The sequence below is a fragment of the Schistocerca cancellata genome, chromosome 11, assembly GCF_023864275.1.
Source record: "Schistocerca cancellata isolate TAMUIC-IGC-003103 chromosome 11, iqSchCanc2.1, whole genome shotgun sequence".
Classification (NCBI taxonomy): domain Eukaryota; kingdom Metazoa; phylum Arthropoda; class Insecta; order Orthoptera; family Acrididae; genus Schistocerca; species Schistocerca cancellata.
In genome coordinates this window covers 70,287,121-70,306,836 of record NC_064636.1, presented here as the reverse complement: position 1 = coordinate 70,306,836, position 19,716 = coordinate 70,287,121, and the positions used below count along the sequence as shown (strand labels likewise).

At 46.9% G+C, this 19,716-nt stretch overlaps 1 protein-coding gene across 1 annotated transcript in view; it reads left to right on the top strand.

Moving 5' to 3' along the window:
- The window catches only part of LOC126108215 (U4/U6 small nuclear ribonucleoprotein Prp31-like), a 138,408-nt gene that overhangs the window by 69,324 nt on the left and 49,368 nt on the right, over window positions 1-19,716 (top strand). Inside the window, exon 3 of the mRNA XM_049913449.1 lies at window positions 6,845-7,077. Within this exon, the coding sequence (XP_049769406.1) occupies window positions 6,845-7,077 (233 nt within the window). The remainder of the gene's footprint in view (window positions 1-6,844; window positions 7,078-19,716) is intronic.

Genomic DNA, 19,716 nt, shown 5'->3' with positions numbered 1-19,716 from the left:
GATTCTGACCAAGACTACAGCATCAAAAGGAATATATTGTTTCCGATGGGACCATCCACTCTGCATCAGATTTTGACGATGAAATACTCAACGCAACGGTGACCCAAACTGACAAGGAAGCGTCTGTTGGGAAAAATAAGAAGAAAGCAAAACAGTCGTCCTAAATATACTGGCCTGAAAAATGTGCAGAACAAATGTAACGAGAATGGTTCACTGTAGGAGGGTTCCTCAGCAGACTCCCTGTCGTTGGCCACAGTTTCGTCCTCTGGAGACGACTTCCGAAACATCTTGGTGCCATCCAAATGGGAGCTAATGTTTAAGACAGGAATTGAAGGAAAAGATATTGTAGGACAACGTCGGCACCTGAATCAGAGAATAGAAAACGTGTTGAGGTTACAAACTCTTTGAAAGGTGCCCGAAACAAAAGTAAGAGGAATTCCACACCTCCTGCAGCTGTTCCCAACGTAGATCAAAGAGCTGCATCCCATCCAGCCCTCTCGGCCTAAAAAACGCCGCATTCGCCGAGATTGCAGCTATATGATGAGAAGAATGACGAAAAGCAATTGTGTAACGTGTGATGCACCTGTGTATGGGGAACATCACAATACTGTGTGCCATACGTGCCATCAGCAATGTTCATGCAACTGTCATTGCCTCACATTGTCGGAATGAGTTACTTGTCTCCCAGAGTGCTTTTCCTTTGAGGTCGATTTTCTACAGTTCCTCACTAACATTTATAGTCAAGAGGCCATTATCGATATGTAGCCATGTTCTTTAGTGAAGGGCAGGTTTGATTTTTTTGGTATCTCTTTTGGATGTTGTATTCGTTTTTATGTCGGCTATTCTGATCATTTCACTGGATATCCATGCTTTCTGTGTTTCCACATTTTTTTATCAAAATGCTTCTTGTGTTCTTTGTTTAGCTATTGTTTGTATTCAATACTCTTGGTAACCCATCATTCAGATTATCATGCAAATGAGCAGATGCTATTTTCTTTTGGATATTTATTCCACAGTGTTCCCACTGGGTGAAAAATACGTATCAAAGCCCTTTTGTCTGCAAACCTGTGCGGTTTGAGTTTTGTGATTTATTGCAATGGAAGGACCGTGTAAATCTTGAAATGTGTTTTTGTTGTGTGAAATGTTCAAATGTGTGTGAAATCTTATGGGACTTAACTGCTTAGGTCATGAGTCCCCAAGCTTACACACTACTTAACCTAAATTATCTTAAGGACGAACACACATACCCACCGAGCGAGGTGGCGCAGTGGGTAGACACTGGACTCGCATTCGGGAGGACGACGGTTCAATCCCGGGTCCGGCCATCCTGATTTAGGTTTTCCGTGATTTCCCTAAATCGCTCCAGGCAAATGCTGGGATGGTTCCTCTAAAAGGGCACGGCCGACTTCCTTCCCCATCCTTCCCTAATCCGATGAGACCGATGACCACGCTGTCTGGTCTCCTTCCCCAAACAACCAACCAACCAACCACACACACCCAGAAATGTGTTTTTCTTACAGGCTTTATAATACTACGGTTGCGTCGCTTTTCACCACTTTACGGGCCAAACGTAGGTGCGATAGTCGAGTCACGAAGGTATAGGTATGGAAGGGTTTGAAATCAGTATAGTATTCTACGGTTAAGGAGTGGTGCAACCGCTTTAAAGACGCGACACGTCGGTGGAGAGTGATAATGATGATGATGTTTGGTTTGTGGGCGCTCAACTGTGCAGTCATCAGCGTCCATAGAAAATCGCAATGTTTACATAGTCCAATTTTTTTACAGTCCAGTCTAGCCACTCTCACAAATGATGATGATGATGATGATTAAATGATGAGGACAACACAAACATCCAGTCCCTGGGCAGAGAAAATCCCTAACCTGGACAGGAATCGAACCCGGGACCCGGTCAGTGGACAGTGAGCCACACTCCAGTCGGCCATCAACATGCGGAAATAACTAGGTCGTTGCCGAAGTGACTATGATAGAAATCAGGTTACCCTCCATTCAGAGGCCGTTGCACGCAGTGACTGTTATTTTGATTTGTAAATAATAGATTTCAGCTATCGGTCGTGCTTTGGAATATTTGTTGGCAGATCTAGATTTCTGCCAGCAACTAGCCATTCTCAATGCACTATCCTTTTTTGGTCAGTGCATGTAATACCTGTTCGTCAGGCTTTGTACACCGTTCATGGAATACTAATTTTTGCCTTGAACTGTGTACAAAGCCAGACCAACAGGCATTACATGCATTGACCAATAAAGGATAGTGCATTGAGAATGGCTAGTTGCTAGCCAAAATCTAGATCTGCCACAAATATTCCAAAGGACGCCTGATAGCTGCTTTGTGACCAAACATTTGTCCACAAAGAGAGTGTCGACGAAATCAACATCGTCACAATATACATAAATGACGTTGTGGATAAGATCGGAAGTTCACTGAGGCTTTTTGCGGATGATGCTGTGGTATATCGAGAGGTTGTAACAATGGAAAATTGTACTGAAATGCGGGAGGATCTGCAGCGAATTGACGCATGGTGCAGGGAATAGCAATTGAATCTCAATGTAAACAAGTGTAATGTGCAGCGAATACAAAGAAAGAAAGATCGCTTATCATTTAGCTACAATACAGCAACTCAGCAACTGGAAACAGTTCATTCTATAAATTATCTTGGAGTAGGCATTAGGAGTGATTTAAAATGGAATGATCATATAAAGTTGATCGTCGGTAAAGCAGATGCCAGACTGAGATTAATTGGAAGAATCCTAAGGAAATGCAATTGCTTGAATATTGCTCACCAGTGGGGGATCCGTACCAGGTGGGGTTGATAGAAGAGATAGGGAAGATCCAGCGGAGAGCAGCGCGCTTCGTTACAGGAAGATTTAGTAATCGCGAAAGAGTTCCGGAGATGATAGATAAACTCCAGTGGAAGACTGTGCAGGAGAGAAGTCGATCAGTAGCTCGGTACGGGCTCTTGTTGAAGTTTCGAGAACATACCTTCAACAAGGAGTCAAGCAGTATATTGCTGCCTCCTACGTATATTTCGCGAAGAGACCGTGAGGATAAAATCAGAGAGATTAGAGCCCACACAGAGGCATACCGACAATCTTTCTTTCCACGAACAATACGAGACTGGAATAGAAGGGAGAACCGATAGAGGTACTCAAGGTTGCGGAGTATGAATGTAGATGTAGATGTAGATGTTTTGAAGTGTCACAGGACATGCTCGACTCGACAAACAATAACCCCAACTTCTTGAAAACTATCATCACTGGTGATGAGTCCTAGATGTACAGATACGACCTGGAAGCCGAATCCCAGTCATCACGGTGTAAGCATTCTCATCACCGATACCAAAGAAGGCCCACCAAGTGCGCAGTAACGTCCTTGTGATGCTGACTGCTTTTCTTGACTTCTGCAGTGCGGTTACACCACGAGTATGCACCACGAGATCAAACAGTCAGCAAAGAGAGTACTACAGGGATGTCTTCCATCGCCTACGTGATGCTGTTACAGACTACGGCACGCACAGTCTTTATTCAACATGTAAACATCACTACAGATAATCGGATTTAGGTTATGACATGTTCGATATGCCTGCCATCATTGGGGTTGATGTGGCGTGGCGCAGACGAAAAGCGAAATTCTGCATGAGCCGCTGAAGTGTCACAACATCAGTGTTATCGATGATCTCCTGAATGACTGTTTTCAGCTCAGCAATGGTTTTGGGGTTATTACCGTAAACCTTGTCTTCAATCTAGCCCCACAAAAAAGAGTCGCATGTGTTCAGATCCGTAGAACATGGCGAGTAATCGAGTCCCATGCCAGTGGCTGCTGGATATCCCAGAGCCAGGAAGCGGTCCGGAAAGTGATCCACCAGGACATCACTCCCTTGCTTCGATGGGGTCGAGCTCCGTCTTACATGAACCACATCCTTTCGAAATCAGGGATACTTTGGATAATGGGGACGAAACCATCTTGCAAAACCTTCACGGACCGTACGGTAGTCACTGTTCCATTGAGGAATATCGCACCTATTCCGTGACGGGCCATTGCTCACCACACAGTCACCCATTCAAGGTGAAGGAACTTCTCGATCGTGAAATGCGGATTCTCAGTCCCCAAATATGCAAATTTTGCTCACTGACGGATCAGTCTAAATGAAAGTGGGCTTCGTTGCTAAACCAAACAACAATGCCCTTACACGACTGGCCATTAAAATTCCTACACCAAGAAGAAATGCAGATGATAAACAGGTATTCATTGGACAATTATATTGTACTAGAACTGACATGTGATTACATTTCACGCAATTTGGGTGCATAGATCCTGAGAAATCAGTACCCAGAACAACCACCCCTCGCCGTAATAACCGCCTTGATACGCCTGGGCATTGAGTCAAACCGAGCTTGGATGGCGTGTACAGGTACAGCTGCCCGTGCAGCTTCAACACGATACCACAGTTCATCAAGAGTAGTGACTGGCGTATTGTGACGAGTCAGTTGCTCGGCCACCATTGACCAGGCGTTTTCAATTGCTGAGACATCTGGAGAATGTGTTGGCCAGGGCAGCAGTCGAACATTTTCTGTGTCCATAAAGGCCCTTACAGGACCTGCAACATGCCGTCGTGCATTATCCTGCTGAAATGTAGGGTTTCGCAGGCATCGAATGAAGGGTAGAGCCACGGGTCGTAACACATCTGAAATGTAACGTCCACTGTTCAAAGCGCCGTCAGTGCGAACAACAGGTAACCGAGACGTGTAACCAATGGCACCCCATACCATCACGCCGGGTGATACGCCAGTATGGCGATGACGAATACTCGCTTCCAATGCGCGTTTACCGCGATGTTGCCAAACACGGATGCGACCGTCGTGATTCTCTAAACAGGATTCATCCGAAAAAATGACGTTTTGCCATTCGTACACCCAGGTTCGTCGTCGAGTACAAAATCGCAGGCGCTCCTGTCTGTGATGCAGCGTCAAGGGTAACCGCAGCCACGGTCTCCGAACTGATAGTCCATGCTGCTGCAAACGTCGTCGAACTGTTCGTGCAGATGGTTGTTGTCCTGCAAACGTCCCCATCTGGTGACTCAAGGATCTAGACGTGGCTTCACGATCCGTTACAGCCGTGCGGATAAGATGCCTGTCATCTCGACTGCTAGTGATACGAGGCCGTTGGGATCCAGCACGGGGTTCCGTATTACCCTCCTGAACCCACTGATTCCATATTCTGCTAACAGTCATTGGATCTCGACCAACGCGAGCAGCAATGTCGCGATACGATAAACCGCAATCGCGATAGGCTACAATACCACCTTTATCAAAGTCGGAAACGTGATGGTACGCATTTCTCCTCCTTGCACGAGGCATCACACCAACGTTTCACCAGGCGACGCGGGTAAACTGCTGTTTGTGTACGAGAAATCGGTTGGAAACTTCCCTCATGTCAGCACGTTGTAGGTGTCGCCACCGGCGCCAACCTTGTATGAATGCTCTGAAAAGCTAATCATTGGCATATCACAGCATCTTCTTCCTGTCGGTTAAATTTCGAGTCTGTAGCACGTCTCTTCGTGGTGTAGCAATTTTAATGCCCAGTAGTGTATTAATCCCCATCATGCCACGCGGCCAATCGTGCGCTTTGAACACCTTAACGGAAACGATTCAGACGTCTTGATTATTTCATTTCATGTAATTCACTAACTGTCACTCTGTACTTCCGCCATGCTGTATAACAACAAGGCAGCAACTTGAAATGACTCAACAAAGTTGTAAGGAACTGCGAAAATTGCACGGAAGTTGATGACTAGTTTCATATCTGTTCAGTCTAGTTGCAAATCATCCACCTAAGTCATTCAACATCCATTACGTATGAACTCTGCGCACTTAGCATATATATATATATATGTGTGTGTGTGTGTGTGTGTGTGTGTGTGTGTGTGTGTGTGTGTGTGTGTGTGTGTGTGTGTGTGGATGGGCATGGCTGAGGAGAGAGAGGAGGGAATATATGGACAGTAAGAGAAGGGACAAGGAGGAGATGGACAGAGAAAGTGGGAGGAGAAGATGGATAGAGAGAAAGGGAGTAGGAGATAGCCAGCAGGCTTGTGGAGGAGGACAAGACAGACAGAGAGAGAGGGTGAGAGAGTTGGACAGAAAGAGAGAGGGGTGAAGAGGCAGAGGATGCAGACAGAGAGAGGGGAGGAGGAGGAGCCATGCAGAAGGCAAGTGGAAGATGTAGGGTGATAGAGGGCAGGTGGGAAATGAAGACAGGGTGGAGATGATGGGTAGAAACAAGGGAGGAGGCTATGGACAGAGGGTGGTGGAAGAAAATATTGTTGGAGAGAGGGTGTGTATGGACAGAGGGTGGTGGAGGAGATGAACAAAGAGGGGGGCGGAGCAGATGGGGAGATAGAGAGAGTGGTAGCAGGAGATGGACCGATAGAGGTCGGGAGATGAGGTGGACAGAGAGATGGGAGGTGGGAACAGGTAGACTCAGAGAGAGACAATGAGGAGGTGTGTGCAATGTAAATCTCAAACACGTACTTTAGTGTAGCTATGGGGACAAGGCTAGTTTCTTCCATTCTTCCCATGCTACTGTTATTTTAGTTCGTTTGTTCAATTTTAACTGGGTATTTTAAGAGTGCGTGATAGGACCTGCAATTCATATCTTTTTCGGTATCCGCAACAATGTCATAAGAAAATATGATACGGCGTATCCTAGCACTGTTGGCTTTTTATTTTCATTTTGTCTTCTGTTTTAGGATGTGGCTCTGCTTCGCTTGTCCGAAGTGGTAGTTAAAATTTTATGACGGTGTGTTTGAGAAATTGGACGCCGTGTGTGCAGAGTGCGTGACGGAGGTGCTGGACGCGGAGGCGGGAATGACGGCGGCGCGGGCGGTGCTGGGGGCGTACGTGGAGGCGCGCATGGCGGCCGCCGCCCCCGAGCTGGCGGCCGTGCTGGGGGCGGAGGCGGCGGCGCGCCTCGTGGCGGCGGCGGGCGGCCTGCACAAGCTGGCGCGCACGCCCGCCTGCAACGTGCTCGCGCTCGCCAAGGCCGCCGCCGCCGCCTCGGGGGCGGCGGGGGCGGCGCGGCTGGGCGCGGGGCCGGGCGCCGCCGCCGCCGCCGCCAGCCTGCTCGCCTGCCCCACGCTCATGGATGCGCCGCTGCACCTGCGCAGGAAGGTAAGTCTTACCCCGTCTCCTCCAAGCGAGAACTGTGGCTGTAGCACAGTTGTGTAAGTCAGTATTCATCATGTGGTTTGCAGCTCTTGTAGTAGCTATGTTTGCAGACAGCATTACCGGCTTTCATGTTCTCCTGTCTTTTTTTTTCTTTATTGTGATTTTAAACGCCTTATACAAAGGCGGGCTGTCAGCAGCACAATACGCCGCTCTTCAGCCTTGAGTTTGACAACAAGTAGTACATAAAGGTGGCACAGAGAAGACAGTCAAAACGGTGGGCAAAAAATGTAGACACTAAAAATCGAAAAAACATGGAGCCGTTCACGCTGGACGAGAAACAGCACTAACACTAGGCGACACGGTGCACATAACATGGATGATGGCGACGGCATGTGAACGGTGGTGGCGTGACGGCGAACAACACTACACACAAACGAAGGCACACACACGAAACACTGACGGCGACGATCTCCGGCGTGCTAATGTTCACCGAGCGTGTACGAGTCCGGGGACCTGCCAAGAGTGGAGGAGGAGGAGGAGGAGGAGGGGAATGGGATAGGGGAGAGCAGAGATGCCATGGGCAGAGGAGAGAGGGGGAGGGAGGAAGGGGGAGGGGAAGCCCGGGGGAAGAGGGGAGGAGGAAGGGGGGAAAGAGAAGGGAAGGGAAGGGAAGGGAGGGAGGGAGGGTGCCTAAGGGAAAGGACACAGAAAGTGGGGGGGGGAGGATCAAAGTTGATAGGAGGGGTAGATGGAGGGGAGGAGGACATCATCAGGGAGGGGGAGCTGGTGGAAGCCACCTTGGGAGAGGGTAAGGAGGGTGGAGAGATGGAGACCGGATGGGACGTGGGAGTACAGGCGCGGCAGTGGGTGGGGGTGGGAGAGGATCGGGGAGACTAGCGGGTGAGGAGGATCGAGTTTACGAGAGGTGTACAGGATCCGTATCCTTTCAAGGAAAAGGAGGAGGTGGGGGAAGGGGATGAGATCGTACAGGATCCGCGTGGGGGAGGGGAGACGGATGCGATAGGCGAGGCGGAGAACATGGTGTTCAAGGATTTGGAGGGATTCGTAAAAGGTAGGGGGGGCGGAGATCCAAGCTGGATGGGCATAACAAAGGATAGGGCGGATGAGGGATTTATAGGTGTGGAGGATGGTGGAGGGGTCCAGACTCCACGTACGGCCGGAGAGGAGCTTGAGGAGACGGAGTCGGGAGCGTGCCTCGGCTCGGATTGTCCGGAGGTGGGGAGTCCAGGAGAGGCGACGGTCGAGGGTGACACCAAGGTATTTAAGGGTGGGAGTGAGGGCGATAGGACGGCCATAGATGGTGAGATAGAAATCAAGGAGGCGGAAGGAAGGGGTGGTTTTGCCTACAATGATCGCCTGGGTTTTGGAGGGATTGACCTTGAGCAACCACTGGTTGCACCAAGCGGTGAACCGGTCAAGATGGGATTGGAGAAGATGTTGCGAGCGCTGCAGGGTGGGGGCGAGGGCAAGGAAGGCGGTGTCATCGGCAAACTGGAGAAGGTGGACGGGGGGTGACGGCTGCGGCATGTCCGCCATGTACAAAAGGTACAGAAGGGGGGAGAGGACGGAGCCTTGGGGCACACCGGCAGAGGGGAAAAAGGTGTAGGAATCTGTGTTATGGGTGGTGACATAGGAAGGACGGCGGGAGAGAAAGGAGCCGATCAGACGGACGTAGTTAATGGGAAGGGCGAAGGTTTGGAGCTCGAAGAGGAGACCGGAATGCCATACGCGGTCATAAGCTCGTTCGAGGTCCAGGGAGAGGAAGATTGCGGAGCGACGGGAATTAAGCTGGTCGGAAGGGAGATAAGTGAGGTGAAGGAGAAGGTCGTCGGAAGAGAAGGACGGCCGAAAGCCACACTGGGTAACGGGAAGGAGGCAGTGCTGGCGGAGATGCTGGTGGATAGATTCCAGGACCTTGCTGAAGACCGAGGTAAGGCTGATGGGACGGTAGGAGGAGACGGCGGACGGCGGTTTGCCAGGTTTAAGGAACATGTTCTCCTGTCACGCGAGCAACTGTTTTATAGAAGCCCAGGTACGCGTCAGCACCTTTCTGCCATAGTCTTTTATTCAGTTACGTAAAATGCAAACATTTTTTAATTATGCCATAAAACTGGGCAACTCTGTGACTGATCAGGAAAGTACTTGGGCTCGAACAAACACAAATATACCAAAATCGTGTGAGAAATAATGTAAAGGTCTCTTATTGCACTAGTGATACTCCCTCATCTGCAAAACTCTGCAGTCGTCCGTTAGAGGCCTCTGCGTATGCCATGCCGCATTGCACACTGACCTGCCGGTACGCCAGTCGGAACCAGGAGGGACGGTGCAGTGTGCCTCTGAAGTTGCGTTTTGTCACATTCTTTGTGTACTGAAGCGTCAGATGGCTCGGCGATTGGCAATCAATCCTGCTAATGTATTGCGATTGGTTGAGATGATGTTACGAAGAACCCTTCTTCGTGAAGATGGTATTGGTGTAGAAGACGAATCATTCGCATGTTTTCTGGTATCTATTATAGTGCAGAAATATGAGCATAAGTTAGAAACAGATAGTGTTGTAACACATAATGATGATGATAGGGATCATAATGACGAACAAGTCATTGCAAACGGTAGGTGCGGGAAGAGGCGATGGAAGCAGTGACAGTGAATACCAACCGTCTCCCAAGAAGAAGGTTAAAGTTGCAAGTATCATCACGGCGTTTGATGACAACACACTGGAGAACATGTACGATGATTATTACGTAAGAGGTTTCGACTCATACGACAAGCTTCTCGAAAGATACCCTAAACTGGAGTCTAAAAGCAATATTAAAAACATACTGGATTACTTGGCAAAGAAAAGAGAAGGAAATACAGTTTTCAAAGGAAATCGTACACTGCTGTTCAAGACTATCAAGGAGCTTGTAATGGCGAAATTCGATGAAGCGCGAGAATGCGGTTCCGCCGTTCATTATTGGCATTTACAACATTGGGCAATGGACGTAGCCAGAAATCTCGGGTGTACAAACATTACAGCTTCACTAGGATTTATTACTAATTTGAAAAAGGAGTTTAGGACAACATCACGCCGTATCACTATGCTCCAAGCACGAAAAGATAAGGATGACGAAGAAGAGCTGATTGAAAGAGCTCAAACGTTTGTTGCTGACGTCAATGAGCATATCACGAGAGAAAACATCGATATTAGTTCTGTATGGAACTGTAATCAGAGTCAGTTCAACTATGAACTTTCTTGTGACAGAGCACTATCCACGAAAGGGGAGAGAAACACTGTCGCGATGTTGCAATGAGTTAGCTGTGCAACACATAGTTACACGATCGATGTTGCTATATCAATGGACGGACGATTGGCAGACAAACTCTATATTTGCCTCCAAGAATCCAGTGGAAAGTTTGCACCCCTCGTGTCAAGGGAAATAGAAACGCGGTGCCCTCCAAATGTCGTCGTCGATGCAAGTGTGAGTGGAAAGATGACGAAACAACATCTGAAGACGTTTTTTCGGTCAGTTTTGAATCCACATTTGTCAAGAAAGTCATTAGTACTTTGTGACGACTGCTGGTCTGGACATAAGGATGAACGGATACTACTGGAAGCATCTGGCGGAAAACATGTAGATCTAAAAATAATTCCGCCTAAAAGTACAAAATATGCACAACCTCTGGATGTGTGTTTCTTCAGGCAATATAAAATATATGCCAAGAGAATAACAGACTTCATTAAACTACGTTACAGTAATTTGCAGCTGAAATTGCACGACGGATTCTTTATCACGAATATGCATTCTGTCATTTACAGTCAGTTATCTGCGGGAGTATACAGACCAATGCTTCGTTACGCGTGGCAGAACGCTGGCTACGATATTGGTGAACCAGTGAACAACTTCAGAAGTGTCATTCACGTGGCGTTCAACACTGATATTACAGCATGTGCAAATACGCCATGCGATCAACTTACATTTCTTCACTGTGCGTTTTGCAGTCATTCGTATTGCTCGGAGCATTTTATTGACATGGAACATTTTACATTTATAGTTAAGATTGCTGCATTGCGTATGGCGTCTACAATTACATCTACAGTGATATCTAGAGCATGACTGGAGAGTTTTGCCGAAAAACGACACCCACCAGCACATTCAGAGGTACATAATGGTCCTGTAACCAAACGTTCATACAGATCTGTTTATTCGAGCCCAAGTACTTTCCTGGTGAGATATACTTCGTGACAACAACACTTTTCAGCAGTTTATTCTTAAATATTGTAACTCAGGTCGACATGCAAGATACAGAGTGTTTATTTTAAATGAGACAACTAAATCTGTCGAGGACGACGCATCACTACAAAAAAAAAAAAAAGTTCAAGAAAAGTTGATATCAATGAAGTGGACATTTGCCTATATTACAACTGGCCAACTCCTTACCCCTCCTGCATAGATGGGGGCAACTTTGTGCTTTCAAATGGAATCCCCCAATTTTTACTGCATATTGAGATTCGTCGCCAAAAAATACGTATGGTGTACTCAAACCATTGTTTACCATTCGTGGTACATGGCACTGTACCCAACAAATACCAGGTGTGCATGTTTTTGAAATTGAGAAGTGACGCATATGATTCTACACTTCATTTATGAAGTCAATGTAAACCATTGTTTTCTAACAGTTGATATTGATGTTCAAATGCTCTTGAGTATTACAAATAGCCCGCCGGTTAGCCGAGTGGTCTAACGTACGGCTTTCCGGAGTGGGAAGGAGCGCCTGGTCCTCGGCATGAATCCACCCACACTAGGTCCAGTGAGCCGCCCTGTCTGTAGATGGATTTTAGGCGGTTTTCCATCTCCTCGGTGAACGCCGGCTGGTTCCCCTTATTCCGCCTCAGCTGCACTATGTCGGCGATTGCTGCGCAAACAAGTTCTCCACATACGTGTACACCACCATTACTCTACCATGCGAACATAGGGGTTACACTTGTCTGGTGTGAGACGTTCCCTGACGGGGTCCACCAGGGGCCGAACTGCACAGTAACCCTGGGTTTGGTGTGGGGCGGCGGAGGGGTGTAGTGGACTGCGGTAGTCGTCGTGGGGTTGTGGACCACTGCGGCTGCGGCGGGGACGGAGCCTCTCCATCGTTTGTAGGTCCCCAGTTAACATACAATACAATTACAAATGTTCTTGTACAGTACAAATAATATGGCGAGACATGGACTTTTGTAGCAAATACGCTATTTGTAGGGTAATGTAGTTTCCTATTCCCTCCGAGCTGATTGTGATGAGTCCCAAGACATCGGAAAGCCTGATTTCGGTTGGCGCCCTGCTATCCCGCCATTAGGGTGACTGATTTGGGTGGGTGTTTCCATCCAACTGTTGTAACTTACGCGATGGCTGCTATGCAGCTATTGGCTGAATACAACTCACAACCACTATAATAATATAAACTGTCCAAGAAGTGTTAGTGACTGGCACACCTGCCATGGACACTCACCAGAATCAAGCGCTCCAACGGTGAGAGGCAAGGGGACTCCCCAAAATCAAGCAGCCTGATGGTGAGAGGCAAGGTCTCACCAAAATGAAGCAGCACATTGCTGAGAAGCAAGGGGACTCACCAAAATCAAGCAACTTGATGGTGAGGGGCAAATGGACTCACCAAAATAAAGCACCACATTGGTAAGAGGTAATGGGACTCACCAAAATCAAGCACCCCAATGGTGAGAGACAAGAGAACTCATCAAAATTAAGCACCCAAATGACGAGAGGCAAGGGGCTCACCAAAATCAAGCAACCTGATGGTGAGAGGCAAGAGGACTCATCGAACTCAAGCACCCCAATGGTGAAAAGCGAGGGAACTCACAAAAATGAAGCAACGCGATGGTGAGAGGCAATGGGACTTACCAAAATTAAGCACCCCAATGGCTAGAGGCAGGGGTAAAATATAGGGAGCGAAAGGCTATTTACAATTTGTATAGAAACCAAATGGCAGTTATAAGAGTTGAGGGGCATGAAAGGGAAGCAGTGGTTGGGAAGGGAGTGAGACAGGGTTGTAGCCTATCCCCGATGTTATTCAATCTGTATATTGAGCAAGCAGTGAAGGAAACAAAAGAAAAATTCGGAGTAGGTATTAAAATCCATGGAGAAGAAATAAAAACTTTGAGGTTCGCCGATGACGTTGTAATTCTGTCAGAGACAGCAAAGGACTTGGAAGAGCAGTTGAACGGAATGGACAGTGTCTTGAAAGGAGGATATAAGATGAACATCAACAAAAGCAAAACGAGGATAAATGGAATGTAGTCGAATTAAGTCGGGTGATGTTGAGGGTAATAATAAAATGTAGACTGGCAATGGGAAGGAAAGCGTTTCTGAAGAAGAGAAATTTGTTAACATCGAGTATAGATTTAAGTGTCAGGAAGTCGTTTCTGAAAGCATAGCCATGTATGGAAGTGAAACATGGACGATAAATAGTTTAGACAAGAAGAGAATAGAAGCTTTCGAAATGCGGTGCTACAGAAGAATGCTGAAGATTAGATGGGTAAATCACATAACTAATGAGGAGGTGTTGAATAGGATTGGGGAGAAGAGAAGTTTGTGGCACAACTTGACTAGAAGAAGGGATCGGTTGGTAGGACATGTTCTGAGACATCAAGGAATCACCAATTTAGTTTATTGGAGGGCAGCGTGGAGGGTAAAAATCGTAGAGGGAGACCAAGAGATGAATACACGAAGCAGATTCAGAAGGATGTAGGCTGCAGTAGGTACTGGAAGAAGCTTGCACAGGATAGAGTAGCATGGAGAGCTGCATCAAACCAGTCTCAGGACTGAAGACCACAACAACAACAACATGGCTAGAGGCAAGGTGATTCACTGAAATAAAAAAAATGGTTCAAATGGCTCTGAGCACTATGGGACTTAACAGCTGCGGTATCAGTCCCCTAGAACTTAGAACTACTGAAACCTAACTAACCTATGGAAATCACACACATCCATGCCCGAGGCAGGATTCGAACCTTTGACCGTAGCAGTCGCGCGGTTCCGGACTGAGCACCTAGAACCGCGAGACCACCGCGGCCAGCTCACTGAAGTCAAGCACCCCAATGGTGAGAGGCAAGGGAACTCATTGAAATCAAGCACCTTAATGGTGAGAGGAAAGGGGACTCACCAAAATCAAGGAACGCGATGGTGAGAGTCAATGGGTTGCACCAAAATAAAGCACCCCAATCATGAGAAGCAAGGGGTCTCACCAAGATCAAGCACCCCAATGGTGAGAGGAAAGGGGACTCACCGAAACCAAGCAACCCATTGGTGACAGGCAAAGGAACTCACCAAAATCAAGCATCAAAATGATGAGAGGCGAGGGGACTCACCAAAACCAAGCAACCTGATGCTGAGAGGCAATGTGACTCACCGAAATGAAGTACCCCATTGGTGACAGGCAAGGGGAATCACCGAAATCAAGCACCACATTGGTAAGAGGTAATGGGACTCACCAAAATCAAGCAAGCCTATGGTGAAAAGCAAGGGAACTCTCCAAAATCAAGCACCCAAATTTTTGAGAGACAAGGGGACTCACTGAAATCAAGCAACCTGATGGTGAGAGGCAAATGGATCCACTGAAATCAAGCACCCCATTGGTTAGACGCAAGGGAACTCACCGAAATCAAGCATCCAAATGGTGAGAGGCAAGGCGACTCACTGAAATCAACCATCCCAATGGGAACATAACAGTATTGCATATACGTCGTTATTCCTGCATGTTTCTGAACGTTATTTCTAACCAAATATTGAAATAGCTAACCGAGTTGTTCTGTACAACCAAATTTGCAATACGAAAGTAAATTGCGAACATCAGTACCAACAGTCTGGACACTAAAGTTTACAGCTACATCGTAAATTAAATGAAGAATGAAATTCGTTAGTCTTTAGTTCCAGAACGGGCACACTTGATAATGGTCGATTCAGCGCCGTCTACCATGAATAGAAAACAACTGTTTCAGTAAACTGTACGTATTTTTTGGCGCAGGATCCAAATACGGAGTTAAAACGGGGGGGGGGGGGGGGGTGGTTCCCATTTGAAAATACAAAACTGACCACGATCACGCAGGAGGTGTGGTTAGGAGGTGGCCGGTTGTGCCACAGACAGATTTCCCCTTTTCGCTTAACAGATATAACTTTTCACCTAGAACATTTTTTTCGTAAGGTTCATCGTTTTCGGGACATTTAGTTGTCTGAAGTTTTAAACACCCCGTATATCTCTGCTGCAGGGCTGCCATTAGTAACGGGAAGTATGGGTACGTGCCTCACACTTGAGCTGGTCACAAAGCTATTTCGTTTGCTTGTGGAAAAACGTGTTTGTAGATTTCTGGGAAACTTTGTGCTACTGCCAATGATTTTGAAGAGCTGACTAACGGAAGGTACGTTGATATAAATTAGTCAACACCATTCTGTACAACAGATGTTAAAAGGAGTTCACTCATTGGAAAGCAAATAAGATCATGTGGGTAGCTTCGTGGCAGCACACATACCTGAAGAAATAAATGTAACAATTGAAACCGTAGAGAAGAAGTCCCATTAATGAAATTAGGGATATTTGTGAACGTATCAGTAAAAAAAAGACAAATATTTATTTTGTATTATACCTTTATTTCTAAATATAACGTACTGTTGGTCAGAATATTGTATCATACGAGTAACGACTCTTGTTTTTCTTCATAGCAGTGAACTTTTAACTAAGTGCCTAACAGTTTGAACTATTACCTTGTTTATAGGATATTGTGCTAAATGTAAGTGTTGTGACCTGTTCTTTCTCATACGATTCCACTGAACAGATACTTAAATACATACATACATTAATCCTTGTTCCATAGATCATGAATACGACATTTCGTAATGATGTGGAACGTGTCAGTTTAACATAAAAGTGAATGTGTAAAAATTTTGTTTCGTTACCTTACTTAATGCAGTTTTGCTTTCTTCGTTATTACTTTGCTTGAATGAGAACAGACGTATAGTTATTTGTATTTTAAGAAAGTAACAAAAATAAATCTCATTAACCTGACAAACTTTGCGAAAAAATTTTCTCTGTGTGTGGATATGACAATGCTCATAAAAATGTGCAAATTTGTAACAAAGCGTTTACTGTTGTGTCATAAGGAAACACTAAGATAGGCTTTGTTTCTAATATAGGGTGACACAGAATAACGGGATTGTTTGGAATGAGTTGTGACAGCCATCGGCAGATGGCATAACTGCTGGTTCGCAACAGTTAGCGAGTAAACAATCCGCAGTTTCAGTAATCATGCGTCAGTGGAACGGACAACAGCGTGCGTTAGCCATAAAAATGTTTTATGAAAACAATGATACACTCCTGGAAATGGAAAAAAGAACACATTGACACCGGTGTGTAAGACCCACCATACTTGCTCCGGACACTGCGAGAGGGCTGTACAAGCATGATCACACGCACGGCACAGCGGACACACCAGGAACCGCGGTGTTGGCCGTCGAATGGCGCTAGCTGCGCAGCATTTGTGCACCGCCGCCGTCAGTGTCAGCCAGTTTGCCGTGGCATACGGAGCTCCATCGCAGTCTTTAACACTGGTAGCATGCCGCGACAGCGTGGACGTGAACCGTATGTGCAGTTGACGGACTTTGAGCGAGGGCGTATAGTGGGCATGCGGGAGGCCGGGTGGACGTACCGCCGAATTGCTCAACACGTGGGGCGTGAGGTCTCCACAGTACATCGATGTTGTCGCCAGTGGTCAGCGGAAGGTGCACGTGCCCGTCGACCTGGGACCGGACCGCAGCGACGCACGGATGCACGCCAAGACCGTAGGATCCTACGCAGTGCCGTAGGGGACCGCACCGCCACTTCCCAGCAAATTAGGGACACTGTTGCTCCTGGGGTATCGGCGAGGACCATTCGCAACCGTCTCCATGAAGCTGGGCTACGGTGCCGGCCGAAGTGGCCGTGCGGTTAAAGGCGCTGCAGTCTGGAACCGCAAGGCCGCTACGGTCGCAGGTTCGAATCCTGCCTCGGGCATGGATGTTTGTGATGTCCTTAGGTTAGTTAGGTTTAACTAGTTCTAAGTTCTAGGGGACTAATGACCTCAGCAGTTGAGTCCCATAGTGCTCAGAGCCATTTGAACCATTTTTTTGGGCTACGGTCCCGCACACCGTTAGGCCGTCTTCCGCTCACGCCCCAACATCGTGCAGCTCGCCTCCAGTGGTGTCGCGACAGGCGTGAATGGAGGGACGAATGGAGACGTGTCGTCTTCAGCGATGAGAGTCGCTTCTGCCTTGGTGCCAATGATGGTCGTATGCGTGTTTGGCGCCGTGCAGGTGAGCGCCACAATCAGGACTGCATACGACCGAGGCACACAGGGCCAACACCCGGCATCATGGTGTGGGGAGCGATCTCCTACACTGGCCGTACACCACTGGTGATCGTCGAGGGGACACTGAATAGTGCACGATACATCCAAACCGTCATCGAACCCATCGTTCTACCATTCCTAGACCGGCAAGGGAACTTGCTGTTGCAACAGGACAATGCACGTCCGCATGTATCCCGTGCCACCCAACGTGCTCTAGAAGGTGTAAGTCAACTACCCTGGCCAGCAAGATCTCCGGATCTGTCCCCCATTGAGCATGTTTGGGACTGGATGAAGCGTCGTCTCACGCGGTCTGCACGTCCAGCACGAACGCTGGTCCAACTGAGGCGCCAGGTGGAAATGGCATGGCAAGCCGTTCCACAGGACTACATCCAGCATCTCTACGATCGTCTCCATGGGAGAATAGCAGCCTGTACTAGTGCCGACATTGTGCATGCTCTGTTGCCTGTGTCTATGTGCCTGTGGTTCTGTCAGTGTGATCATGTGATGTATCTGACCCCAGGAATGTGTCAATAAAGTTTCCCCTTCCTGGGACAATGAATTCACGGTGTTCTTATTTCAATTTCCAGGAGTGTAGTTTGATGGCGGCGCAGAGGGAGTTTCAACGTTTTTATAATTTAGGACGTAGTGATGCCGTTCCGTCGAAACAAGCGATAAAATGTTGGATTAATAACTTTGAAGAGACTGTATCTGGCCTCAAGAAGAAACGAACAGGACGACCAAGGAGTGTGCGTTCTCCAGCGAACATTGATGTCGTACGTGAGTCTATCTTACGCAGCCCACGGAGTTCAATTCGTAACCTAGCAGCAGTGGTTGGAATGTCCCGGGAGAGCGTCCGCAGAATTCTTCATCTTGATTAAAAATTTCATCCGTACAAACAACAGATGGTGCAGCAATTGAAGGACAACGATTACCGATTACGGTTACGATTCTGTCAACAGATGATAACAAAAATAAACAATGACGATGAATTTCTAAAGTCGTTCTCGATGACATATGAGGCACAATTTCATCTCACAGGTTATGTCAATAAACAGAACTACCATTACTGGGCAAACACAAATCCTAATGACGTTCATGAGCGCCCTTAACACGCTAGTAAAGTGACAGTATGGTGTGGTGTTTCATGACATGGGATTATCGGACCATAGTTTTCCGCAAATGAACAAGGAAACACAATAACTGTCACCGCCCATCGGTTCGTGGAGATGTTACGAACTTTCATTACACCTACATTGAACAACTTTCCAAACGTTCAAGAAGCCTGGTTTCAACAGGACGGAGCGACATTACACATTGCCCGTCAGTCAATGGCATATGTGAGAGAATTGTTTGGCAACCGTGTGATCTCAAGATTCGGTAACATGCCCTGGCCCCCTAGATCGCCAGATTTATCCGTTTTTGATTTTTTCTTGTCGGTTATCTCAAGAGCAAAGTCTTCACGACTCGACCAAGAACTCGGGAAGAGTTAAAACAGGGAATTCGGGATGCAATCCACAGTACCCCAGCTGAGATGTTGCAGCGGTCAATGAGGAATCTCAACAGCAGATTTCACGAATGTATTCGTACAGGAGGACGCCATCTAAAGGACGTAATATTTAAAAAATGAGAAATGGCGTCAGTGTTTCCTAAATGACAAAGTTGTAAGGTTTCAATTACTATGAATGCAATTTCTTTCCTTCATCGCTTCTAGTATTATTGGATTGTGCAAATGTTCCCGTTTTTCTGTGTCACCCTGTATTTCATGTTTTCAGCATGTTATTGCACATAAAAATTTTATGGCTAGCAAAGTTAAAAGATAAAGGTTATAAAATTCCATATACGTGGAAATTAAATGTAACTGTACGTATTTGTAGAAGGTTATGTTAGAGAAAAGTCATAAAGTGTCAAAGCGTTGCCCAGTTTTTCGGTGATAGTTATAATTTCACGTCTCTCAGCTGGACACAAGTTCGACTTGTGTGTCCCTAACCCCCTTTACCTATAAACATAATCTTGTTGTGCGAAAATATCTCACGAGTAAACATCGCAATTATTTACGGTTAGTTTCGAAATATCCGTTCTCATTTGCATTCTCATCTGTCATCGCGCAAATACAATAGGTACATATTTTTGCGGAACTTCACTCGGAAGTTACACTTTTT